At 53.7% G+C, this 26751-nt stretch overlaps 1 protein-coding gene across 1 annotated transcript in view; it reads right to left on the bottom strand.

Annotated features, from left to right (window-relative positions):
* Positions 1-6887: 6887 nt before the first annotated feature.
* RUNX3 (RUNX family transcription factor 3) overlaps positions 6888-26751 on the bottom strand; it is a 33698-nt gene continuing 13834 nt past the window's right edge. Inside the window, exons 4-5 of the mRNA XM_021534993.2 lie at positions 18769-18933; positions 6888-7481 (exon numbers count right to left, since the gene is read on the bottom strand). Of these exons, the coding sequence (XP_021390668.2) occupies positions 6958-7481; positions 18769-18933 (689 nt within the window). The 3' untranslated portion in view covers positions 6888-6957. The remainder of the gene's footprint in view (positions 7482-18768; positions 18934-26751) is intronic.

Raw genomic sequence — 26751 nt, 5'->3', positions numbered from 1 at the left:
CCCGGTTAATGAGGCCCCGCTCCCACCGCGCCCTGCCCCGGCGCTTTGAAGTGGGGCTGCGCTCGGGGCCGGGTGTCTGACAGCGCCGGGATCCCGGCGCTGCGTCGCTGAGCAGCGTTTTTAGCCTCTGTGGGCTAAGCCAAGAATAAAGCCTCACATGAGCCTATTTGAATTTAAACTCTTCTGATCTCCCGGCCCGGCCCAGCCTCTGCACAAAAAAACACCGTCCCTGCATCCCAGGCTGCTGCTGGCAGGAATTAACAGTTACACGGGGGCCTTGCTTTGCATGGACTAAATAAAAATGAAATGTGCGATTAAATCACAGAACAGCACACGAGGTGCCTGCTGAGGCTTTCAAGATGTGGTTTTTGGGGCTGCCAGCACCGGAGTGCAGGTTCAGGTGCTATCAGAAGTGACATGGCTCTGCTTGGTGGCATCTCTGATGTGGTTCAGGGCTGGAGGGGGGCGTCAGGACAGGCTGAAGACGGGGAGAAAGAGCTCCCTGAAAAATGAAATACCCTGAACAAAACATCTCCTGTGACCTTGGAACAATGTTCTCATTGGGTTGGTTTTGTACTGCAGCAAACTGGGGAAATTCTGAGTTATCAGGAGTGAAGGATTGGGTGTTTTTTTGAGGTTTTATCCTTTGGGCACTGGACCAGCCCTCCACCCCCTGCTCCTCTGCCAGCCCTCATCGTCCCCCAGCCAGCACTGAAGGGATCCCAGCCAGCTGGGGATCTCAGCCTGCAGGTCCTGCCCTGGCCATGGATTTGCCCTTTATGGATTCTGGAATCAGCTCCTGCCTTTTCCAAGCACTGGGAGTGGCACCGGTCACAGTGCTGGGAAGGGGACAGAGCCCAGCGAGCCCAGGCCGAGGGGCAGCGAGTTTTGAACACAGGCAAAAAGTCTCATTTTTGTGCCAGGCTGGAAATTAAACAGAGGGGGAAAAAACCTCCCCAAACCACTCCTCTATATAAAATCCATGTATATAAATGTATATAAATATATCTCTCCCCCAAGGCGCGAGGTCCCGCTGAGTAAGTGGATGTGAATGACGTGTAACCCAACACTTGCCCAGACACCCTAATGAATTTTCCATGTTTTCCATCATTTAGCTTCTAAATAGGCAGCATTCACAAAAACACCCACCCCAGCCCCACAAAGCCCCCATCCTTTCCAGCAGGAAGGCCCTGCAGGAGGATTAACCCCCCGTGGATGCCCTTGGAGACGATGCCAGAGTGGCACCCTCGTTCTGCTCCAGCTGGGTGCCCACGGGGCTGATTTTTTGCAGGTGCAGGGGGTCCCTGGGAGTGCTGGGTGGGTGCTCTGCACCTCTCGGGGCCATCTGGTTTTATTTCAGAGAAACAGGATTTCATCCTTATTTCAGAGGAACAGGATTGGGCCTTAATGACGCTGCTTGCTCGTTTGGGCACGGTTTGTTAAGGGCTTGATGTGGGCAAGACAAGAGCCAGGATCCTTCCCCTATATCCTGTGTAGTCTCAGAATTTGTGCAAGTTAAAAGATTATTTACCAAGGCAGTTTGGACACAACAGAGTCATTAAAACAGGCTGGGCTTTGGAGTTTGGGCTGGAATGACAATAAGACAAGCTTTTTGCTGAGACTTTTGTAAGCTCTGATCTCAAAGGAAATAGTCTTCATTTTTCCTGAGATTTTTTTAGTCCACACAATTTAATATCTGAATGCTCAAAAAAAAATAGCTTTCCAAGCTCCAGCTATTTTTCCCCCCTTTTTGTTTTCTGTTGCAAAAGAAAATCCAAACATTCCTGCTCGGACTGCCCCACGCTGTTGCTTCCAGCCCAGTTTTTCAGCTTCCCCCTGAAATACAGGGAGCCTTTGGGTATTTGGGAGCCTTTGGGATTGGCTGATGTACCCCACAACCCCACACTGCTGTGATGGGGTCCAGTTCTCCCATTTAAATTCATTAAATTGAGGCAAAACCTGTGTGGAAGCACGATGCAGCAGCAACACATTGTAGGTGGCCCGGGTAAAAATATCCCCAATATAAAAACATCAGCCTTATAAAAATATCACCCATAGAGTAACACAAATAATAATAATACCCATATAAAAATAATGCCCATATAAAAATCACAGCTCTCTGGCCCTCAGGTGCTGGGCATATTTAACACCATCAGCTCTCTGGGCCTCCCATCAGGATTTTAGGTTGCTGATTTTAGGATTTTGCTTTGGCCTAACACATCCTCATCCCCTCCACGGGCACCAGCGCCAAACCCACTTGAACCCCATGGATTTCCCAGGTAATCCAGTGCATGACAATGCAGTAAAATCCTTTTTTATTTGTTTTTTTCCCCTCCACCTCTCTCCTTCTCTCTTCCCACTGCAGCTCTGAGGTTGCGAGAAAAGCAGGGATCCATTCGGAACAGAAAGTTCCTGTAAATAACAGCTACACCTCGGGGTGTTTCCTCTCCCAGTAGCTGTGAAGAAAAGGCAGCTAACTCTCGGGTTTTCCTTGGAATATATTCCTGCTGGCCAGGGCTGTGGAGCTGGGTACGAGCATTTCTTGTGGTGTGGTTTGGTTTGGGCTTTTCCTCCTTTTATTTTTTCCTCTTTCCACACGAACGCCGCTGTGGGCAGCGCTCAGGAGATGCTGCAGAGGGGAGGCAGAGCTTTGGGAATGCCCCGGGCTCATGAACAATTCTGGCTCTGATTTCCCCGGCTCCTCGGCAGCCCCGGCCTTGGCACCGGCTCCTGTTGCGGGCTGGCACCTTTCGGGTTTGGCCTTTCCGCCGTCGTTTGGGCTCCGTAGGCGGGCGCTGAGTGCTGCGGGCTCTGGGCTGCGCTGCCCGGCAGGTCGGGTCCCGCTGCCTTTGTGCGGAGCTGACGGAGCGGGGCAGGGAGGCGCTGCGGGGCTGATGCGGGGCTGGCACGCAGCGATCGCCCCGCCGGGCTGCCCGCGGGCACGGCCGGTGCTGCCGACCCTCCGCAGAGATTTCAGTGGGTTTGCAGCGAGCTCAGCTCCCCCCATCCCACCCCGTCCCTGCCCGCCCTCCCCTGGGCACCCCTGTGGTGCCCAACTGTGGCCAAGAGCAGCCCTCGAGCACCGGGGCTGGGACGGGGATGCTCTGAATGAGCCGAAAATCAGAGCTTGGAGGAAGGGCAGCGTGGGGAACCTTCCCCTGGCACCGGGGCACAAAAACCAGCGTGAGGAGCCTTCCCCTGGCACCGGGGCACAGAAAGAACAGCGTGGGGAACCTTCCCCTGGCACCGGGGCACAAAAACCAGCGTGGGGAACCTTCCCCTGGCACCGGGGCACAAAAAGCAGCATGAAGAACCTTGCCCTGCCCCTGGCACAGAAAGAGCAGTGTGGGGAACCTTCCCTTGGCATCGGGGCACAAAACGCAGCGTGGGGAACCTTCCCCTGGCACCGGGGCACAGAAAGAACAGCGTGGGGAACCTTCCCCTGGCACCGGGGCACAAAAACCAGCGTGGGGAACCTTCCCCTGGCACCGGGGCACAAAAAGCAGCATGAAGAACCTTTCCCTGCCCCTGGCACAGAAAGAGCAGTGTGGGGAACCTTCCCTTGGCATCGGGGCACAAAAACCAGCGTGGGGAACCTTCCCCTGGCACCGGGGCACAAAAACCAGCGTGGGGAGCCTTCCCCTGGCACCGGGGCACAGAAAGAACAGCGTGGGGAGCCTTCCCCTGGCACCGGGGCACAGAAAGAACAGCGTGGGGAACCTTCCCCTGGCACCGGGGCACAAAAAGCAGCATGAAGAACCTTTCCCTGCCCCTGGCACAGAAAGAGCAGTGTGGGGAACCTTCCCTTGGCATCGGGGCACAAAAACCAGCGTGGGGAACCTTTCCCTGGCACCGGGGCACAAAAAGCAGCATGAAGAACCTTGCCCTGCCCCTGGCACAGAAGGAGCAGCGTGGGGAACCTTCCCTTGGCACCGGGGCACAAAAACCAGCGTGAGGAGCCTTCCCCTGGCACCGGGGCACAGAAGAAGCAGCGTGAGGAACCTTTCCCTGCCCCGGGCACGGCCCCGGCGAGAAGTGACAGGCGGGAGGCGGCGGGGCCATTGTAACCATTCGTTTATTGTTCCACATGGCATCGACAGGATTACACGGCGGCCCGAGGCCACGGCCACGGAGCACAAACGACCCCAGCCCCGGAAAGCAGAGCTGTCCCCGAGGCGCGGCTCCGTCCCCACGCCAGCCCCGCGGAGCCCCGCTGCTCTCGGGGAAGCCAGAGCCGGGAGGCTCCTCCAGCCGCAGCTCCCCCGATGCCTTCTCCAGGAGCAGACCCTCCTCCTCCTCTTCCTCTGCCCTCCCCACCTCCCCCCTCCCCAGTGACAAGTGCTACAGGTTTAAAATTGGGCTACATATTAAATATAGGGTGTTACCTTCAAGTAGGGCTGGGGTATTACACAAATAACCACATTTTTTTTTTTGGTATCGCTAGCAATTTTTTTTAATGTCCATCAGAAGACGCCATTAAAAAACCCAACAACTTTAGCCTTCTTTATCTACAAAGATCTCTGATCTCATCTCCTTAGTCTGGTGATCTTTTACCCTGCACATACAAGTATTAGAAGCATTATTAAGAATCGTATCCTTCAACACATTTAAGAATTATATTATTATAACAAATAAGACCAAAAATTAGATTTTATAGTTAAATATTCTGTGAGCCAGACAAAGGGGCTTTACTGTACAAGCGATTGTGCATTTTTTTTTAAAAAAAAAAGCAAATTATAGTGCAAAGCAAAAAACATTGGCCTGTCTCATGACCACTTGCATACAACGGAGGTGCATCTATTTACACCTTCACATGACAATATGTCATAAAAACAACATCATTGCCATTCTTTTTATTATTTTCTCCTTTAAAACTTACTACAAATAGTCTTAAATTAACCTACAACTAGGAACGCCTTGTTTCCTTTGTGCTTTCAACCAGTGGGACAGGATGACAAATGCAAAAAGGCATTAAAACACAGGCTGCCCTGTCCAGCTCCAGAGCCGGCGAGTGCCGGCGCTAAGGCAAGTGGAGGTTGCAGTTATGCTGGGGTAAGGCCTTTTATATTAAAAAAAAAAAAAATTATTATTATCATCATCATTATTATTATTGAAAAGAGTCGTTCTTCGTTGCTTCTGGAACTCGGAGTGGTCATGGCAGCTCTCCAGGGCAGCCAGGACGTGCTGCTCCAGCCCTGCTGTGGTAGTGCAATTCCAGCGCTCTGTGCTGAGGGTGGCCGGCTGCCAGCTGGGAGCTGGGCACAGGTGACAAGGCTGGGACGGTGTGGCTGGGGCACAGGGGCCAGGAGGGCAGCTCTGGGGGCTCGATTTTCTTCTGGTTACGGGAGAAGTGGAAAAAAGAAAGGCGTGGTGACTGGTGGCACTGGGGCTGTCCTCTGGCTGCAGGGAGGGCCCTGCAGGGCACTGGGCCCTGCAGTTGTGGATGCCCAGGAATCTGTCTGTGCCCTCCCAGCCCTGCCAGCATGAAGAATCCTGAACCCAGCCCCAGTTCTCATGCCAGCAGAGGGCACAGGTGGCCTGCAGGAGGTGACAAACCCTGTGCTGTGCATCAGAGCCAAGCCCCTGAGCCGGCCTTGGAGGAGCCCAGAGCACCCCTCCACCACGGAACTGTTCGGTTGCAATCTGTGTGGTGTCAGCTGTGAGGGTGTGTGCTGCTTGGCAGACCTGGCTCCTGCAAATGCCACCTGATGCCACCGCCACCAGTGGCATTGAGTGCCCCCTCTACAGCGAGACCGCCGTGCTCAGGGTCACCTGGGGAAGGACAGGAGGGTGAGGGGATGGAAGAGGCTGCACAGCATCAATTCACAACATTCCCACCACCAGGAGTAGAAACTGCTCCTTTCTCCAGATCTCAGAGCTTTCAGGATGAACTGAGACATGTGAACCAAAATAAAATATTGGATGAGAACATGGGAAAGGACCAGAACAGAACTGTGAAGCTTTGCCACCAGTCGTGAGTGTTGCCTCTCTGAGGGGACGGAAGGAACACCTGGAGGACGGATGCAAGACTGTGCCAAAAGCTCCTGAGCCCCTTGGAAGTGCATCTCAAATGTCTCAGATTGTCCTGAATGCCGCCTTCACTTCAGCCACCATCACTGAGGTTTGCTAAGGAAAGCAAAGAGCTGAATGGTGAGGTCAGGACAAGAGAGCAAACAAACAAAACAAAACATCTCCATAAAAAGTACAACTTGTGTGTAAACATGGAGGGGAGGGGTCAGCCAGGCCCGGGGTCAGCCACGTTACTGATTGACAAACGACAACAGTGACACCAAAATGAATAATACAACTTGTGTCGTCAACAAATAATAACAATAATCACATCACAGCTCTTGTTCACGTGGCTGACTGAGCCCCAGTGCCCCTGGCTGTGCTGCAAACCCACTGCTCTGTGGTGCTCAGGGACCCTTCACCAGCGGGGAGGGGAGGACAGGAGACAATGGGGTTTTTTTCTTTTTTTCTCCTTTTTTTTAAAGTTAAGTTCAGTCCTCTAGCACTGGCAGAGAGATGGCTCGGATGACTTCCTGGTGTCTTCTCTTCTCTGAACCATTTTGCAGAGGAAGGGTGAGATTCTCCTCACTTCTGAATGCTTCGTGTGGGGAAGAGGTGTGAGATGAATGAGAAGTGTTCTGCTAGTACCAAACATCTGATTCCACACGTCCTTGGGGTTTTTTTTTCCCTATGTACAATCCGCATACCTAAAACATACGGAAGGAACCACATCAAGCGACACATTCAAGCCTCGTGGGTGTTCACCTTGAAATGTAACGAAGGTCTTGGTCCATCTTCGCTTGATGTCTGCATGCAGAGGATCCTTAGCTTTGGGTTTGGAAGACTTTGGTTTAACTTTTCCCTTGGCATCACTTTGGTGGCTCCCAAGAGGAGCCACGGTGGCCGATTAAGTCAACGACACGGCTTTGTTCCCAGCCGAGCTCCTCCTCAGTAGGGTCTCCAGACGGACTCGTCCATCCTGCCCGTGGTGCTCATGGCGGTGGGGGAATTGCTGTGGCTGCCGTCCGCGTCCACGCCGTCGTTCTGCGCGCCCAGGCTGGCGTTCATCAGGTTGTTCCCCGCCGAGGCGCTGGTGCAGGACGAGAGCATGCGGGTGGGCGAGCGCTCGCCTCCCGCCACCATGGAGAACTGGTAGGAGCCCGAGGACGTCCCGTAGTACAAGTGGTAGGGAGAGGGGTTGGCCTGGAAGGGCCCGCTCTGGTTCTGCGTGGAGCTGGGGTACGGGGGCGGCAGGTAGGTGTGGTGGAAGCGGGTGGTGGTGGGCATGCTGGTCATGCTGATGCCCCCGATGCCCGTGGCCGAGGGCGCGGCCGTGTAGGGGAAGGCGGCGGACATGGCGCCGGGGTAATGCATCCGCGGGTCGGAGAAGCGCGTCTCCGTCAGCGCCGGCAGCGTGGGGAAGGAGCGCTCGAACTGCCGCGGGTCCGAGAAGGGGCTCAGCTCCGACGTGCCTGCCGGGGCGCAGGAGGAGAGGGGGTGGTTAGAGCGTTCCCAAGGAATCAGGAGGGAAAGCACCTCTTGGGTCTGCCAAGGAAAAGAGCTGAGGGACTTAAATAAAAACCCTAAAGCCATTTGTTTAAGTTGCTCCCATTTCCTGGCCTAAAATTTGTTGTTTCCTATCCAAGAAGGGACACGGCTAAGCTGACTTCTCTTAGGGGTCTATTCATCTCGGGCAGATTAAAGCAGCACACCCCATAAACACAGAAAAAAGATGTTTAGCCATGACATTAGCTGTGTAGTAAATAAATGGAGGCCGGCCCCAGACGGCCGGGCCCTGGGATCATCCATCCCTGCTGTATACACACACACACACACACACACACAGAGACAAGCAGGAAAAGCTGGAGCCCAGACCAGCCTGCTAAGCCTTCTGTGGGTGGCCTGTTTGTGCTGATACCATCAGGGGATGGAGCTGATAAACACACAGCTGAAAACTCCCAAGCCAGGAGCCACTATATCCCTCTGCTTCAGTTCTCTGTGTATTTTTCTCCTTCCAAGAGCATAAAGAGAGTGAGAAATTCAGGCTCTCTGCTGGGGGAAGGGAGACTTGTGGTGGGAATGTTCCCCAGCTCCATTGGATTATGGAGCACCCCACACCTTTTCCTGGAGGGTCTAAACCCAAAGGGGGTCACAGCCAGCTTAGAACTGGAAAGGGATCCCTTCCTCCTGCAGGAAACCCAGGTTAGAGGTGGGAATCCACAGCAGAAGCTCCTTTGAGGAGCTGGAGGCATTCCTGTGGCTCTCTCAGCTGTCCCAAGGCTGAGACAGAGCCCAGGAACCTCTGGCCTTGGTGCATCAAAGCAGAGAGAAGTGAGGTTTGCTCTCCAAGAAGAGAGTGAAACCTCAATCTCTGTCCTTCAGACCTCCTCTATTTTCCCCTTGTTAAAAGCAGGGCCTTTCTCCTTTGCTAGTGGGATGCCACCCAGCTTCAAAAGTGACTTTTTTTGGTCATATCAGCTGGATTTTGTATCCCTCAGAGTAAGAGAATATGAGGTGAGTATGCTAAACACGACTGTTGGTTTTGGAAATGCATATACATACAGACACACATCCAGAGGATTGTGTGGCTGCTCTGCATGCACAGGGACGCGTGTTTTAGATCTGTTTATTACAATGAAGCATTTTTAACTTCTCAGGGCTGGCGTCCCAGGCCCCAAAGCATTTCCCCAGGAAAAAAACTCTTGATTTAATCCCTTCCAGCTACCTAGTGACACAGGCACACTCTGGAGGAGCAGGTATGGAGGGAATTTGGTTTGAACCTCCCTTCTGATCCCAGGTGAGTCCTTCAGCAGTGGAAGGAGAAGGGGAGGATCCTCCCTCCCTCCCCTGCAGCCCTTTTGCGGGCACCCAGCAGCGCCTGCCTTCCCACGCAGGCTCCACGGAGGGGAAAGGCGGGGGAGCACCTGGTTTGTGAACGTGGCTGTGGCTTTGGGGCGAGATAAGAGAGGAGCAGCTCAAAGCTGTCCCGAGCCACACTGCTCTGCACACACCCGGCGTCGCAAAGCGCCCGTGGAAGCGGCTGCCCGGCCACAGGGCCGGCCCTGCTCCGTGCTGGGCTGGCTGGAAAAGCCCAGCGGTGGGAAAAGCGCTCCCAGCCTGATTTCACTGATTTCACAGCCCAGCAGGGACCCGTCCCAAAGCCGTGCTGCGGCCACAGCTGCTGCCAGGCACCGAGGTTTGAGGGAGCCGAGGTTTGCAGACCAGCTCTGCAAGAAGCAGCCTGACCGCAGCCCCGTGGCGGTAGCATCACGGCTTGAGACAGGACCATGGGGCAGAAATCCTGCCTGCACCTGGGCTGGAAAGAAAAAGTGCTGTCTTCTGAATGCCTCCCCTTAAACTCGGCAGAAAAAGCAGCCCCCAAATCCCCCTCAGCCCCCAAACACCCGGATTGCTGCTCGCTGCCTTGCCAGATGACAATCTCCAGCGCTAAGACCGCGCTCCTTCATTACTTTTCACAGCTCTATAAATAATATTCCATAAAATGCAAATCGAAATCAAACCTGAGCGCTCAGGGCACATTTCCTTTTTCCTCTATAACTCACTCAAAGAGGTCTTTTTTTTTTTTTTTTTTTTTAAGAGGCTACGTTTTATTGGCCTGAACTTGCACCGTTTGGCAGTGGGTCCCTGCTATTAATTTAGACAGGAGCATGTAAGAGTTTTAATTTTGGGCTCTGTGTGTGTGACGGGCACGGCACAGCGAGGCTGTGGGGTCTGGAGATGCTCAGGTCGGGCAGAGGCAGCTCTGCCAGGCTCCGAACCCCTGGCCAGGGCACTCTGCAGGGCCGCCATCGCGAATTCACATCCTTCAAAAAGCAAATCCCTCAGCGCAAACCCCTCCAATGAAATCCACGCCCAGCAGAGCCACGAGGCGTCCGAGCGGCCGTGACCAGCTCGCTTTCACCCCCGCCGGCCTGGCGCTCTGTGTCTGGCTCAGAATAAAGCTCCAGCTTTCCCTGGCCGGTCTGAGGCTACGAATAAAACCCCTCAAACCGCTCTAAAAACAAAACGGCGGCGGCCGCGGCCCGCGCAGCGTCCCCTGAGGGGAGCGGGGCGCGCGGCCAGCAGGGGGCGCCCGGCGGGCGGCGGGAAAGGGGCGGGAAAGGGGCGGGAAAGGGGCGGGAAAGGGGCGGGAAAGGGGCGGGAAAGGGGCGGAGGGGCCAGGCCGCGGGGCTGCCGTGTGTCTGGGTCCTTCACCTCGGCACTGCCCCTCCGTCCTGTGCCCTTCACCTCAGGGCTCCCCTCCGTCCTGTGCCCTTCACCTCAGGGCTCCCCTCCGTCCTGTCTGCTTCACCTCAGGGCTCCCCTCCGTCCTGTGCCCTTCACCTCAGGGCTCCCCTCCGTCCCATCTCCTTCACCCCAGGGCAGCCCCTCCATCCCATCTCCTTCACCTCAGGGCAGCCCCTCCATCCCATCTCCTTTACCTCAAGACTCCGCTCCATCCCATCTCCTTCACCCCAGGGCAGCCCCTCCATCCCATCTCCTTCACCCCAGGGCTCCCCTCCATCCCATCTCCTTCACCTCAGGGCAGCCCCTCCATCCCATCTCCTTCACCTCAAGACTCCCCTCCATCCCATCTCCTTCACCCCAGGGCAGCCCCTCCGTCCCATCTCCTTCACCTCAGGGCAGCCCTCTGTCCTGTCTCCTTCACCTCAGGTCTCCCCTCCGTCCCATCTCCTTCACCTCAGTTCTCCCCTCCATCCCATCTCCTTCACCTCAATGTTCCCCTCCATCCCATCTCCTTCACCTCAGGGCTCCCCTCCATCCCATCTCCTTCACCTCAGGGCTCCCCTCCATCCCATCTCCTTCACCTCAATGTTCCCCTCCATCCCATCTCCTTCACCTCAATGTTCCCCTCCATCCCATCTCCTTTGCTTCACAATTGTCTCTCCAGCCCCCTCACCTCAGCACCCTCTCTATCCTGGCTCCGTCGCCTCAGAGTTTCTCCTCCATCCCATGTCCTTCACCTCAGGGTTTCCCCACCATCTTGGTCCTCGCCTTAGGGCTGCCCCTCCATCCCATCTCCTTTGCCTCACAGCTGTCCCTCCACCTCAGCGCTGTCACCTCAAAACTGCCCCTTCCATCTTGGTCCTCGCCTCGAGGTTTCCTTTCCATCCCATCTCCTTCACTTCAGGGCAGCCCCTCCATCCTGGCTGCTTCAGATCGGAGCCACACAGCCCCAGCACCTGCCCTGCACGCGAGCAAATCTCCACTGAAACAACCCCAGCGAGATCCAATTAAAACATGGCCATTAACACCCTCCATAACCACCTAACTCAGCAGCAAGGACCCTCTGCCACAGCCAGGATCAAACAGCAACCTGGAGCAAGCAGCTGCTGAGCAAAGCCAGGGAACAAGGAGTGGGTGAAGCTGCTCCTCGAACCCTGCGTTCCCTTTGGAATCACAGCTCAAAATGGGCTTTAAAAACCCCTTCTTGCTGTCCCCTTCCCTGGCACATCTCAACACATCTGCTCCGTAGTGCTGCCTCCGAGGATTTACTACGGTTTTCCCTCGCTTACTCGCCGTCCAGCCCCCATTTGCTTTTTTGGACCCTGGCAATCCGAGCTTGAGTACTTCAGTTGTCCAGTTGCCAATCAAAATATTTGAAGGAAATGTTTATTTTCTTCTCGAAATCACACCAGCTGCTGCACTAACTGAATAAGCCCATTTAGCTGTAAGAATTTAACCATTGTAAGAGTGAATTGAGTCCCCCAACTACTCCAAAATCTGACCCAATCTATCAGCGGAAATGTCAATGTTTTGGATGGGAGTTTGGGGAAGTGTGGAATGTGTATTAAATAAAAGCCATGTAAAGGTCAAAGCCCTGATTAGTAATGCCACTGTCTCCTCCTTAGGGCTGAGCTGCCCCGGGGACCACGGAGGCCGGGACACACCCCATGATTTAATTGTGCAGCTGCAATTTGCACCTTTTGAGGACCCCCAAGTCCCCCCTGCACGAGGGGCCGGATAGAAACATGCTTTGAAAGCTGCTCAGCCCCTTTCCAGATAAAACAACAGCACTGCAGTGACACAGCAGCTCTCTCTCTGCCTCAGAGACAATACAGGCCCTCTCCTCGGGTGGGTGGCCAGCAGATAAATGCAGAGATGCCCCTGATGGGAGCCAAACCTCAGCTGGGTCATGGTGGCGAGGGCTGGCCGGGAGGTGGGAAGGGCTGGTTCGTGAGGCTGCCAACCACAGAGGTTTCTCTGGGTGTGTTCAGCCGCCTCCCTTCAGACCATGTTGGGTTTGGGAGCTGCCTCGCATGGAGTGGAACTGGTCCCTACACCCTGGTGGGGTCAAGGCTGGTGGATCTGCTCTGAGATCCCTGGAAGCCTTCAAGGAGATGAGGCAATGGATCCTGCAGTTGGTTTTAGGGATTGATGTGCATCCATCCCAGAGGAGCAGTGGGTGCTGCCACTACCTCCTAGCCCAGGAACACACCTGCTCTGCCAGGAGGGAAGAAAGGGCAGCAAAAGCAACATCAGGACCTCTTCAGTGCTGCAATGGTACCCAGACAGCCAGCTCACCCCAGGCACATGGCACAGCACAGCACCGGGCCTGGTGTACAGCAGGATCATCACGATCAGATTATCTGGGGCCAGGCAGCGACGTGTGGAACCTGAGCAGCTCCTCAGCACCCCAAATACCACCTGGTCCCCACCTTAGAGATATGGGGAGCACACAGTCGCTGATGAACCCAGCCAGCAACCAACCTGAGCTTGTGTGGATGTTACACAATAAATACTCACAGTGTGTGAGGCACACAGAGAATAAAGGGAACTTAAAGGGAACTTGATAGCGTGGCACTCTACAAGTGTATAGAATATAAAATATCTCCAGCCTGGCCATAGATCACTGTTCTAATTCTATGCATATGTGTGCCTTGCAAAATTGTCATGAAAAATCTACCCCAGGGGAAAAAGCCCTGCTTTCCTGTCTCACTGCACAATGATTGATGACAAAGTAAACACTAATGATACTTTATGCTTCTGTATATAACACACCAGCCCGTGTGTGACAGTGGGGACAGACGTTCCCTCTCTGGATATACCTTTGGCTGGTTTTTCTCTGCTCATTTCTATCATGCTTGGACCTCCAAGCCGTCTTTGAGCTTTTTCCTGATCTTTGTCCCTCTCTGCATCCTTCCCCTGATGACAATAACTCCATGTGGGAGCGCGGAGAGGCAGGTGGCCAAGAGAAGGAGAGAATCTCCATGGGAAGGTGCACGAGATGCATCTGATCTGTGAAGGCCCAGCTCATCTCTAGAGAAGGCGCCGCTCTCCTCCCCACCCACGCGTGCAGGCACGCTCTCACGCCTCTGTCACGTATGTTAACAAGTTCATTTGTTTCCAAGTCAGAGCCAACTAAAAAAGAAAACGGCCCCTTCCTCTCAGCCCACGTAAAACAGAGCAAAATATATTTTGGGGGAGGAGGGGAGGTGTTGAAAAAAAAAGGAGGGTGTGAACAGCATCCGTTGTTACACGCCCATGGAGCACTGCTCTGTATCTGATAGAACCAGCTCACAAACTGGGTGCACGGACTTCCTCTGCAGAGTCTGAAAAAAAAGACGCAAACCCCAAACCAAAACACAACAACACACAGGTCTTTATCACAGCATCGCCAGGCACCACCTCGCCACTGCCAAGCACGTTTGCTGCTGAGTTTTGTGATTCTCCCCGAGCGCCGTGTGCTGCCGTGCACACACACACGTGGCCTCAAACCCCCCCCGCCGAGCAACGCAAACCCGGCTCCTGGGTTCTCTCCCACCCCAAATACACTGGGCAGCAGCAGAGCAGGGATTCCCAGCTCAGTGAATCACGCACTGCATCTCTGCAAACCCTTCCAGATCCATTGGGATGCTCCAGTTATCTGGACCCATCCTTCAGGCTAGGACCCTGCTCCTAATTCCAGTGTGGATTTACGCAGAACCACTTCAGCCCCATGTCCTGTGCCTGCAGTGTCCTCCAGAGCTTACATTAGCTCCTCTGCCTGGCCGTGTTTACGCCCTCCATGTATTTACACGGAGCAACCAGCCCCGCTCCATCCCGCCTGCCCTTCGCTAGACTAAACAAGCCCGGCTCTCCCCGGCACAGCCTCGCTCGTCCCGGAGCCCCCTGCCCGCATCCCCCTGCCCGGCACATCCCGCGCTGCCCGCCGCTCCATCCCGCCGCGCTAATGAATAACGGTGCTAATTGGAGCGGGTGGGTGGGCTGAGCGGGGACCGCGGGCGCTCCCCTCCGCCCTGCCTGCGCTTTGCTCTTCACCTGCATTCAAAGGGTATTAAAACAAATTAACAAGCCCTGACTACATAAAAGGAAGCTGCTGGATTTACAACCCAGCCTGCAGCTAGACCACCTTGCCTGCCGAGCAGGTTTGGGCCAGGCCACGTCTGCCATGGGAATCCCACTGCGGAGGGGTGATGGCACAGGGGCTCCGGGAGCCCGGCAAGGCAGCGGCACCCGGGCTGGGGGCTCGCAGAATGGCACTGCAGATCCAGCACACTGGAAAATCCCGTGCTAAAGGCAGCATGAAACCCCTGAGGCGAATTCCGAGGGACTCCCTGCTGTTCTGTAGGGAGGCAGCACCCTGAGCTGTGGCTGGGGCTGGCCACATGTCCGTGGCACAAACGCAGCGGTCGCGGGCGCCTGGACTCTGTCCTGGGGGAATCTCCTGCCCAGCACTGCTCTGTGGCTCACCTGTGACAGTTCCATGACAAATTCGCTGGAGGGACATCACAAATATAAAGGAGAGGAGCAGAAAAGCAGTTTAAAGATAGACACAGAAGCCTGAAAGCAGGCAGGAAACCCATCTCGAGCATGTTCCTTCCTTTGAGGCTGAAGCTGAATCCCACAATATGTTTTCTTCCCACTAATGCTTGCCTAGCTTCCTTTGGAAACAATTTAGTCTCTGCCCGTGGTAGAATGTTTTTATCCATTAAGAAACGGATATTTTAAAGAAACCATAAGTCAATCTGGACAGGGATTAGGAAGCAGCAATTCAGTGTATTTGCTGGGCCCATAATTCAGGACTTAACCTCAGAGCAGCCACGTTGCATTTCGGAAACAATAGGGGCACTTGCAGCCTATGCCAAGAGGCTTCTTAAAAGTAATGTAATACTTTAAAAATGTATATTTAAAAAGAAAAAGAGAGAGAAAGACTTTACTTTAAAGGCATATTATGAAGCATTCTGCTGATGACAAAAATTGTGTGCTGGCCTGAAAGTAATGGATTGGGAATGAAGCTGAGCAAATTCCAGATCAGGAGATCTTAAGCTCTTCACCAGTGATCACAGTCTCCCAGAAACCATTCTACAGGCACTGGGATTAGGAGAGGCTTGCAAAAGGATCTAACTTTACTGTCCTCCCTGTGAAATCAAGGGAGTTTGGCTTCTCTGGAGCAAAAACAAGAGTGTGCAGGGGGATGTGAAGTGCATCAATCAAAACAGCTCTCTCTGGTACTGAGAAGATCCAATCTAAAATCCCTTTGCAATTGTCTTGGTGAGTGCAAGGCCCCTCCACGCTGCTGGACAAGGCACAAGACAATTGCTTTTGAGTGGTTGAAGATGTTTCCACCACAGAACTCGAGCGTGGGCGGTCCTGTTCTGCTGTGCTGGGAACAAAATGGTTCAGCCTAAACCACTGCTGAAACACAGGCAAGGGAGGACACAGAGAACTGGGGGCTGCTCCTGGGGACGATGTGTGTCTGTCACCAGCCCACCTCCCCTGAGCCAGGGCACCCCGAGAAGCAGCTGAAGGCAGACAGCAGACGTCCCTTTAATGTCTTGCTTCACTTCTGAGAGCTACTGGATTTTTTTAAGCTAAAAGGCAAAACTCGACTGAAGCAGGCACGCAAGGCTCTGGCTTCGCGTGCCCTGTAATAAGGAACCATTTCAAGCCACCCTAATGACAGCTTGGTGTCTCGCTGTGGGGATGGCAGAGCTGGGATTGCAAACACTCAGATTTTCCAGACCTCTCTGGAGAAGCATTGGGCCAAATCCTCAACAGAGGCTCTGCTCGGTTGAAGCCTGGGAGGCAGAGCTGGATGGTGATGGGGATCTGCCTGTCTGACCTGCCCAGCACAGGGCCAGATTCTCATCACAGCTACGTGGGCGAACCCAGAGTTACCCTATTTACCCCCAGAGCAGCACCAGTGGGATGAGATCTGGAGTGTGCAGGGTTGCCAGTGTCCATCCCATCTGGGGACAGGCATGGGAAGGAATCAAGTCTCTGCCTATCTGAGTGGGGCAAGGCAAGGCCAGAGCCACTGAAATACCCTGGCACTGGAGAGAGCAGGATCGGTATCGGAGCCCTGCTCTCTCCTCCTGCATTTCCTGGCATGCCCTTCAGAAACCATCGGCTTTCTCTTACCGGGAGGGTTTTGGTTTGAGACCATTTAACCTCAGGATGATCATTTTACATGGGGGCTATTTATAACCTCCAGGGGCTGCTTTACTGAAAGCCTCTGCGAGTGGCCGAGGGCCAGACCCTTCTCCCAGTCCCGGCGGCGTCCTTGCCCTGATCTCCACCATGGCCACGGCTTTTCCCTCCTCGGGAGGAGAGATTGGCCTGGGCCAGAGCAAACACATCTCCCAAGAACCCCAATTCTCCCAAAGACAAACACTGTCTCCTGCCTGCCTAAAAACCCTAACTCCACGTGCCATGTGCAGGGATTTGAGGTGCTGGGATCCCCCCGCAGAGGCCGAGGCTGTTCCTGAGCATCCCAGCTCCCAGTTTGCTTTTGCCAGGAGCAGATTAGGAAGTTTGTGCAAACTACTTGGTCAGCAGAACACTGAAGCTGAGCACCCTTAGCACACGAACAGAGGGAGCCGGGCACTGGTGGAGGGAAAAACCTCCTTGTCCCCCTCTTAATCCCTGCACAAGGATGCTAAAAACATTAACCTTGGGAAGCACCCCATGAAAGATCGCCGGATGAACCCCAGCCTGCCCCACGGCCCCTCCCCGCTGGTATCTCGTTCTGCTTCCCACTAATCAGCCTCTCCTGTGTGTTACCCAAGAACGTGCCAAGTCGTGAGAATTACAGGCCTGTTAACTCCTGTGTTGTTCTTGGCACGGGCCGGGCTCCACTTGCTCGGGTAAAAATTATGATCTTTGTGAATAAGCCGTGTGTGTGTGTGTGTGTGTGTGTGTGAGCGAGAGAAAGAGGGGTTTTTAAAATGATGATTATGATTGGTCATAGCCAGAGCTGTGTCAAAAGGACAGGGCTGAGATGAAAATTTCTGAGCTGGTCCTGCTCCGAGTTACGCTGGTAGGAACCCGCAGTCATTTGAAGACGGTTCCTCTGACTTGGGAACGAGGGAGCCAAGAGCAGAGCGTGCACAAACCGCCTTTTGCAGCATTCCTGGGACTTCGGATTCACTCCGCAGGAATGATTTCAGAGGCTAATTTTGTGTGTCTCCACTCCTGCTGTCACTTGACATTTGGGAATTTGGCAGGGGCGGTAGCTTGTGGCCAACTCCATTTTTTTTCTCGTTGAATTTGTGTCATCACCTGATTCTTTGCTCCAAACGGCGCTCTTTGGGTTTCTGGCACTGCAGGGGGCTGTGCTAATTTAAAATACAAATCTTTTTTTCTTCCCCCAAGAATCTCTTTCTTTATGATGCAGCCAAGGGGACAAGCCTAGAAAACTCTTTCTCTCTCTCTCTCTCTCTTGCTTTTTTAAAAAACCCAAATGATAGTCCTACACAAAATGCCCATGTTCTTCTCATAAACCTTGCTAATATCAATGAAAATTCCAAGCGTGGAGATTTGCATTTCAATGAGAAAGAAATTAAATTTTCTCTGTAATTTTGGGTTGGGAGGAGCGGCACAGCTTTTACAGTTTGGGTAACATTTTCAAACATGTTTTTACACCCAAAACCCCCTCTTTGCTAATGACACCGAGCCTTTCAAACAACCATATCCCTTCTGGAAACACAGCACGAGGGTTTTGGGAGCTTTTTCTATGAAACTTTCCCAGAAAGGGCACTTCTCACCGAAATTCCAAATACAGACAGATTTAAATGCTGTTCCTTGAAGCCCTGTTAGTATCTCTGCTGATTTCTGAAGGGAAAGAACCGGTGAGACTAAAAGTACATGCAAAAGCAGCACAGAAAAGGACAGGAGAATGGTCTCTTAATTCATCCTGGTGGCATCTGTGCAGAAAGACAGGAGCAGCACAGCAGCTGAGATATTTGAATGCTGCGGATTCCTGGGGAACGCCCAGGGACTCGGGCGCGCTTTGCCGCTGGCAGATCTGGGTAGAGCAAAGCTCTGGGTGTGTGTGTGTGTGCCCGTGCAGGTGTGCATCCGTGTGGGGAATTATGCTGGAGCTGGGCGAGGGATCACCACACTTGGCAGCCACACAGTGATAAGAAACCGTTGGGATTAGCATGTAAAGCACGGAACAGCCTCTCTGGCTGATGCATAACCATAGCGCGGCCGCCTTCATGTCAGAGGAGCTGCTGGGTTCAAAGGGTGCTGCTCTCACCTCCCTCGCACTGCTGCTGCTCAGCTGTTCCTCAAAACCCAGATCTAATGGTGCAGAAAGGCACTTCGTGGGTGCAAAAAAGTGACTCGATGGGTGCAAAAAGGCGTCCAAAGTCAAGAAACCTACACAAACCCCTCCTTAGCTAGGGGAGAGCTGGACTCCAACTCTAAAATCCCATCCAGAGGGTTGTTCCCCCTCAGCCATGCCAGGAACACGAGGGTTTGGGGGTGACACTGGGACGCCCAGGTGGTTACCTTGGATTGGAGTCTGAGCCTGGGAGCCGAAGTGGCTCGGGGTGCTGAGGGATCCACGGGGGTTGGGTGTTGTCGGGGTGACTCTCATGGACTGGCGCAGCCGTTCCAGCTCTCCATAGCGGTCGGTGAAGGGCTTGGCTTGGTCTTCCAGCTTTTGTCTGTGCCCTGGAACATGATAAAAGAGTCTGGTATCTGATCAGCTCCCCTTTGGCTGCAGCAGCCTGGTTACACAGGGAGCCGGTGCAGCCTGTGTCTCTGTGGTTTGCTGTTACTCACACAGGATAATGGGTGCCAGCCCTGGCAGAGAGCAGCTCCCGGGGCAGGTGGACACAGAGTGACCCACAGGGCAGGCTCCAGATCATCCAGAAAGTCTCCAGTCAAGGAGCTGGATCAGGATGCCCCTGTCTAGGTGATCCACCAGCCCTCACTGACTCTGAACACGGAGGGGAGACATGTGCGAAGCAGGAGAAACCATGTCCTGGCCAAGTGGGGACTAGCGAACCAGCAAACATTGAATTTTAACTATTTTCTACAGCGTTTGCTCATTGCTTGAAGAACAAACTCTTGTCTTGCTCCAGCCCCCTCCCAGATGTGCCCAGCCAGCTCGGTCAGAGCCAAGTGGGGCTGGAGAAGGCACAGGAGGGATGGGATCAGCCCTCGCTGGTACCACACCTTGGCCACCTCACTTTGCTTCTCTCTGCTCCTCTTTCCTCCCCATAAAACGGGCAGACTAATCACCCACCTCCCCCAGGCAGGGCAGCAGCTAATGAGCATTCATAAAGCACTCCCAGCTCCTCAGGTAGCAGCTGCTGGCACAGGGCAATAATTATTACATTTATGCTAATTGTCCCGCGGCGAGAGGCGCATGAAACGCACTTGATACCTAACTTTCACATTTTACTGTATTAATCATCAGCAAACAGCTTCTCTCTCTCTCTCTCTGGACCGGATTCCAGTCTCAGTTACACCCGCACAAAGCTGGAGGGGCTCCAGAGGAGCCTCAGCTTGACATTGGTGCGGGGTTCAGACCTTGGCTTCTCCTTGTTCTTCTCCTGCCTCAGCCAGGCTGCCCTGCACAGCCCCAGCTCTCTGCACCTGCCACCGAGGGACCTTCCCCGGGTGGCACCGCCTCATGCCAGCGCTCGGGGCACTGGGGATGTGCAGGCACGCCGCCTGGGACAAACCCTTCTGCAGCACTTCAGAGAGCTGCGCCTCGTCAGATCCTACAGCCCCACATGCACCAAGCCAAGCTCAGCCCTTGGTGGCTTCTAAAGAGGAAAAGGAAAGCAAAGCAGCGCGTTTGAAAGGTGATGAACGCAGCCCGCACCCCCCTGCCCTTCCCCCTCACATCTGCACAGCTCCGTGAGCTGTGTCAGTTTAGAGCAAAGTCCCAGAAAGTCCCCACACTTCCCCTCTTTAAATCCAGTGCTGCTATCTCCTGATCTCCGCTGGGCTTGCCAGGCTGGCTGCGGGGACGCTGGCATGGGAGGGGAGCTCACGCTCCCAGCTGAGCTCCACGGGTGTCCCACCAGCAAACCCATCCCAGCCGCAGCTTCTGAGGGGCTCGGACCCCTCTCTGCTCTCTCCACATCCAGGTGAGCTCCACCATCCCCTCCAAGCTCTATAACCCCCAGACTTCCAGGGATGTGAGCGTCCAAACCGAGGGAAAACGTGCTGGCACCAGAAAGGAAAACCTGGGGAGGAGAACCCAGCAGAAAGCAAAAACCCAGCGGTATTTTGAAAATGTATTTTCCCTGCTGTGTGAAGCAAACCAAGGAAACCTCAAAGCAAGACCATAAATGATCTCATCTCTGTGTGTCCCCAGACCTCAGGCACCTCTGCATTATCCTTTGGAGCTGTGAGGAGCATCTGTCACATGGTGCTTTCTCCAGGGGAAAAGTGTGTGCACTGAGATATCTTGTTTTAGCCCACATTTTATGTGCTTCACTATACATTTAAGCACAGAAGAAGAAAAACAGTGTTATATTTCACCTTTACCCAGTTTTCTTGCACACAGCTTCTCAGGAAAGCCAAAAGGACTTCAAAGACCAAGTTCCCCAGAAATCTAATAAAAATTAAATTCCTCTATCTCAGCACAAACCCTGTCCTGTGGTTGTATCCGGCATGTGACAGGGAAAATCCTGAAAAATATATCAAGTGATCTCTATGCTGATAGTGTTTTTAAAGATTATTCAGCCATGCAGCCCCACCAAGGGCTTCATGTGCCTGTGTCATGCTGCACTGTGGTTGCTCCTGTGCCCACGCTGTCTGAACGTGGGCACAGCCCCATGGGCTTTGCCAGCCTGCAGCAAACACCCTCCAGAAGGGGCTGGTTTGTGGGGAGACACCCCCCCCCAAACTATCCTGCTGAAAAGAAAGTGGAAAAATTGATGCAAATGTGAGTCAAGGCAAACACAGGGGTGCTGGGATCAGGGCTCTTCCCAGCCCCTCTCCGGTCTGTGTCCCACCTTGTCCCCACATGTGGGACCTGGCAGCCTCAAACCCTGTGAAACGAGGCAGAGAATGAGTTAAAAACCACCAGCTTGGCCTGCCAGCCCTCTTTAGCTCAGGCTGTCTCCCCAGGACTTCCTGCCGCTTGTCACTCAGGGCTGGGGACGTCAGACTTTGTCACGCAAGACAGAATCGCTGTTAATGGGTTTCTTTCATCAGAACAACCTGAGCTTTTTAATTTCTGCAGCGGTTGGCTTCATTAAAAGCCCTTCCCCATCTGCCCACAGCTGTCACAGAGAGGAAACCAGTGAACAATAGCTCATACCTTAGAGAACAGGAAGGTGGTTTCTACCTTCACCCAAGCACTGACTCAAAGCCTCCCGAAGCCAGTGGGCGGATTTTCACTCAACTTCAAACAGCCCCAGCCCTCATCCCAAGAAATCTCTCCGAGAAGCCTCCATCGCCCCGACCCGTGAATTTTGGGGCACGAAAGGCACTGCTGGGGTTGGGGATGCTGCGCTGCATTTCCAGCTGGGCCACCACTGGCTTGCAGGTCAATATTTATGGGAACAGCAGAGCCCAGCATGGTCAAATGGTGGCAGCTCGTGACCTTGGGCACTCCTTGTCGGCAGCGCCAAGGTTTTAACGCCGGATCGGGTTTCAGAATCGGTTAACTCCGGTATTGAACGTGACATGATGTAAACACTGACAGATCACCTACCATCCTGATGTAAGAACAAGATCTGTATCAGCATATCAAACAAACTATCCCACTGAACACTTCCCAGCTGGAAGAGCCGACGTGAATTTGACACTTTAGGCCAGTAATAAGAAGCATACTGGAAGTTTTGGGTGTTTCCTTGGAATGCAGGCGGCGAAACAGTGTGTGCCACACGAGCTCAGGCCCTCAGAGCTATGATTTAAAGACATGCCTTCTGCATTAAAATATTTCAAAGACCAAACAGAATCTGCTCTTCCTTCAAGGAGTGTGCAACCTGATGTGGCTTCCCAAGCCAGGACTGGGATGGGGTTTCCAGGCTGTGGAGGGGGAGTTCCAAAAGCAGCTGATTTCCTCAGATTGCTGAGATGCAGAATATTAATTTGAGCATGGGTAGAAAGGGGCTCCAGGAGTTTCACGTCTTGAGTGACACCAAAATCTCAGAGCTGAGAGATTTGGTTAAAAACCCACTCTGTGGGGCGAGTGGGAGCCCCAGTTCCAGGATTTCTCTGCAGATGGAGGTCGATGAGAGCTGAGGAGCTGCCCAGCCTCCTCGCAGCCCTGCTGGGCTCAGAGCTGGGTGTCACGCTCATCCCCAGCCCCCGGCTCAGCCCCGTGCTGCCGGGGCTGGGAGAGCAGATGTTGGGAAGTGGCTTGGCCCTCCCTGGGAGCCTGCCTGCGGAATGCTGGCGGCAAGCTGGAGCGGAGGAAACGCCGAGGGACGTTCCTGAGCACACACACACACACACACACACGCGCTGCAGATCATCGCCTCAGCTCCAGACAGGAGGAGATGAGAGCCAGGGGAGGGTGGCATGGGCTGGCACAGCAGCTTGAGCCACTCTCAGCCTCCTTCATTCCACCATCCTCTCACCAAGGCTCAGCCCAAATATTCCCAGCCTAACTGCAGGGCTGAGCCAAGCTCAGCAGGAGCAGTCCCTGCACATAAAGCCATGGCTTAGTCTCTACACGTCCATGAGAAGGGACCACAAGAAAGGAATCAGCAGTGGATAAAACTCCATCTCAATGTGCAAAACACCTTTCAAATCCCTCCCGTAGCCCTCGGAGTAGGTACTTCAGAGAGACACGCCAGTCCTCTGCAGAGGCTGGGATTTTTTCCCAGCCTGAGTCTCGGCTAGACTATCAAGTCCCAGCATGTGCTCCAGAAAGAAGCCACATGTGAAACACCCGTGCTATGGGAACAGCAGGCCTGTCCCTCGCAGCCCATGCTGGGCTGCTTCCATCCCTGCACACCTCTAACACGGGCCAAGAACACGGCTCAGCTTCTCCCTGGAGTCCCACCTGCAGCTCTAGGCCTGCCATGGGAAATGCCCAGCCGAGAGGAATTTGGACGGAGGGGAGGACAGCACAGAGCTGGAGCTGGAGGGGAGCTGGAGGGGAGCTGGAGGGGAGCTGGAAGGGAGCTGGAAGGGACCCAAACGTGACGCAGGATGATGGTGGTGCCCTCCGAGCCCCAGCAAGAGCCAACCCCACTGCTAAAATCAGAGCCCAGGAGCTCGCAGGAGGGAACTGTTGGGAGGCACCGTCCCTTGTGCTGCCGAACAAAGTCAGGCACAGATAACTCATTATTCACATGTTTGAAGTTGGCCTGCTTACGCCATTTGGAAGGAGAATCAGTCACGGCCGGGCTTTGCTTTGGTTTCCTCTGGCTTTGGTGAGACACTGCTGCTACTGTCTTTCTGCAGCTCGGGGAGAAAGGGGAGTGTGGCGCAATGCGCCCCGGCTCGCTTGTCCTGGCACAGCCTTCACACCAACAACCAAAGGAAAATAATATTTAAAGGGGTGGGGGAGAGAATTAGGAAGGGAAAAAAAAAAAAAAAAGAAAAAAAAAAGAAAAAGAAAAAAAGGCTGCTAATTTATAAAGCTTTTTTAGCTGGTGGTGGTCTGAGATGAATTGGCTGCCTCTAAAAGGATGAAAATAAATATCCCTCTTTTTGAAGGAAATAGGCTGGCTCCGGGCCAGCTGGCAGGAAGCACAGAGATATGTTGCATTTACAGTAGGTTTTTTAGTGTCTGAAGCTCCAGCAGCAGGAGAGATGTTCGTTCTAGGCAGGCTGGGATTGATTAGGAAGTTTGGGAGCCCCTGATCTCCTCTCACTCCTGGGTTAGTGCTGAGACCTCGCCTCTGCCTCTCTCCCTGCCCACCCTGTGCCCACCCTGGCAAGTCTCTGATAAACCCCATCAGGGCCTTGATTGTGCTGGGAATCCCCAAAACTGAGCCCTCTGGGAGGAAAATAAATCAGGGCATTAATTTAAACAGAAATCCAGAGCAGTGCTTCCAAAAGCTCTGGGGACATGGGAGCTGTGGCCCATTCCCAAATCAAAGGGAAAATCATGCCTGAATTTCCACACAACTGTGGCTCAAATGCCTGAAGGACATGGGATCCTTATTCCCAGGGTTTCAAGAGTCTTTCTGGGTTTGCAAAAATATTTGAAGCCCTTCAGAACGCAGGGAAAGCTGAGGGTATTCTCAGCAGTGGGTAAAATTCATCAGGTTTAAGCATTCAGCCCACTTGTGCCTTGCTGAAAATCCCCACCAGTGCTTTCCTGCCTTTTTCCATCCAGAGTAAGAACTCTGAAAATCTGCCCCTGAGACTGCAGAGTGAACTGGGTGGGGGTTCAAAGTTGTGATTTACAGATATGAAAGCTGCAGCCCGGGTGTCACAGCAGAGCAGGTGGGTGCACATCTGCGGGAAATAGGGCAGCTTTCAGAACAGGGTGCAAAAACCACCAGCCCTGATGGCCTCTCTGCAGTCACTCCCCATTCCAGGAAGGCAAAATTCACTTCTGGGCTGTGATCTGGTTCTCATGGAATCAGGCAAACTCCCTGATTCTAAGATTTCTGAGCTGGGTGCTGGGAGGAAGCAGACACATCTCAAGGACGTCCAGCTGGTATTGCCTCAGCCCTGGCTGAGATCAGATTTTCAGATTCCATAGATCCATGGAGAGATGCCAGTCCCAGTGAGTTCCTGCTGCTATCTAACAACCTGGACTGGGACCAACCAGTAGAGCTGGTTCCTCCCAGTTCACAACCTGTTCCATTAGGGCAAGCACATCAAATTCCTTGGGGTGACACTGGTTAAGGACACCGTGGCCGGGATGGGGAGGACCAGCTGCTGGGCTCAGCCCTGTGCCAGGAATGTGCCGTGGTTCAGCTGATGGAGCTGAGATGTCCCCGGCGCTGTGGGGAGGGAGCAGCAATTTGCCAGCCCGGCCTGTGCCTTTGGGAACAGACCTGAATTTTCCCAAGGTTTGAGGATGCTGAGCGCTGCTTTTCCCCTCAGACAGGGCTGGAGCTGATCCCCTGGATCCCAGGGCTGAGCTCCAAGCTCCATCTCCAGAGCCTGGCTGGATAATTACAGCTCCTGCCGAGCTTTGCACTGGAAGGAGGAGCCCCAGAGCGATGGCACCTGCACAGCACCTTCATCCTCAGCCTCATCCTCAACGCTGCTCCCCAAAGCAAGGAAGCAGAGCTGAGCACGGGAAAGGGGTTCCCTGCTCCCACATCCGATTTAGAACGGGGAACCCCCCAGCACAGAGGTTCCCATCCCACTGCCACCGTGCCCGGAGGCTGGGAAGGCACAGGGGCACTCCCTGCTCGCTGTGTGCCTCCTCTTCCTCGCCTCTCTGCCCCGCTGCAGCCCGCAGAGGCACTGGAAAGAGTCAGAGAAAAGAATGCAAACTCATGTCTGAGCCCCTTCCGCTGCAGGAGGTGATTGATCTCTGCCTGCCTGCAGGACAGGTGACTGTGCTGCGGAAGAGAAGGGTCTTAGGAGCTAAATTTCATTTCACTCTGAGTCAAATCCTCTTCCTCCCTCCGCCACATCATTAAAGTGATTGGTTGTGCTGATAAGCCCTTTCGGGAGGGAGAAACAAGATGTGTCCTGCCTGACATCTGATGTGATCTTGTGGTTTTGGTTGATCGTTCTGGTCCTTTAGCTGTTGTCTTCCCTGAAACGAAACTTGCCTTTTAGCACTGGCAATTTTTTCCCCCCTCTCTCCTTTCCAATCTGTGATTTGCTCTGTCCTCTCCCGAGCTCCTGAATCCTGCCCAAGGCAGCTGGGGCCATGCTGCATTAATAACCCTGCAAATCCTCCCTGCCAGCCTCCTGCACATCCCCTGCTGCCCCCAGGAATTACAGACAGGTAAACTGAGGCACGGGGCAAAACGCTGCTCCTTTGGGAAGGAGCAAAGCTCACCGATGGCCTTGCTGCGATGCTCACAAAAATTCCTTTTTGGTGCCACCTGCATCCCATCCCGGCCCACTCATCCTCCTGCACAGCTCCCTTCAGATCTTGCTGCTGGATCCAGCAGGAATTCCTTTGGTTGTTGGAATTGCATTTGAATTTCTTCTGCTGACACAATCCAACACAGAGCACCAAAAACATCCTCCTGGAAAAAGCCTTCAATGCAACTTAAGCCCCCAAACATCCCTAAATGACCACCAGATCCCACCAGAAAACCCTTTTGATCAGTTTATCTCTCCCAAATACTGGGCCAATGCCCATTTCTCCATTCTGAGTTATTTCCAAAGCCACCCCAGGGCCAGGTTTGCCTCTTCCACCCCAGCCCAGAACCGTGCCCTGGGGTTTTCCCAAAGCTTTCAAAAGCAGGAGGTGTTGCAACCAATCCCAACAAAGATTCCTTTGTAGGACACAAGCAAAAATAATTTCCCTCTTCTGACTCCCAATATTGCCGCACTTAGAAAATATTGGTGGTTTTCAAGCGAAAAGATTTTGAAGTCGCTACGCAGCAGGCGACTGGAAAAGAGAGGTGGAATTTACTGTGGCCA

Source organism: Lonchura striata, chromosome 26, assembly GCF_046129695.1.
Source record: "Lonchura striata isolate bLonStr1 chromosome 26, bLonStr1.mat, whole genome shotgun sequence".
NCBI classification, from domain to species: domain Eukaryota; kingdom Metazoa; phylum Chordata; class Aves; order Passeriformes; family Estrildidae; genus Lonchura; species Lonchura striata.
This window is presented reverse-complemented; position numbering and strand designations above follow the sequence as displayed.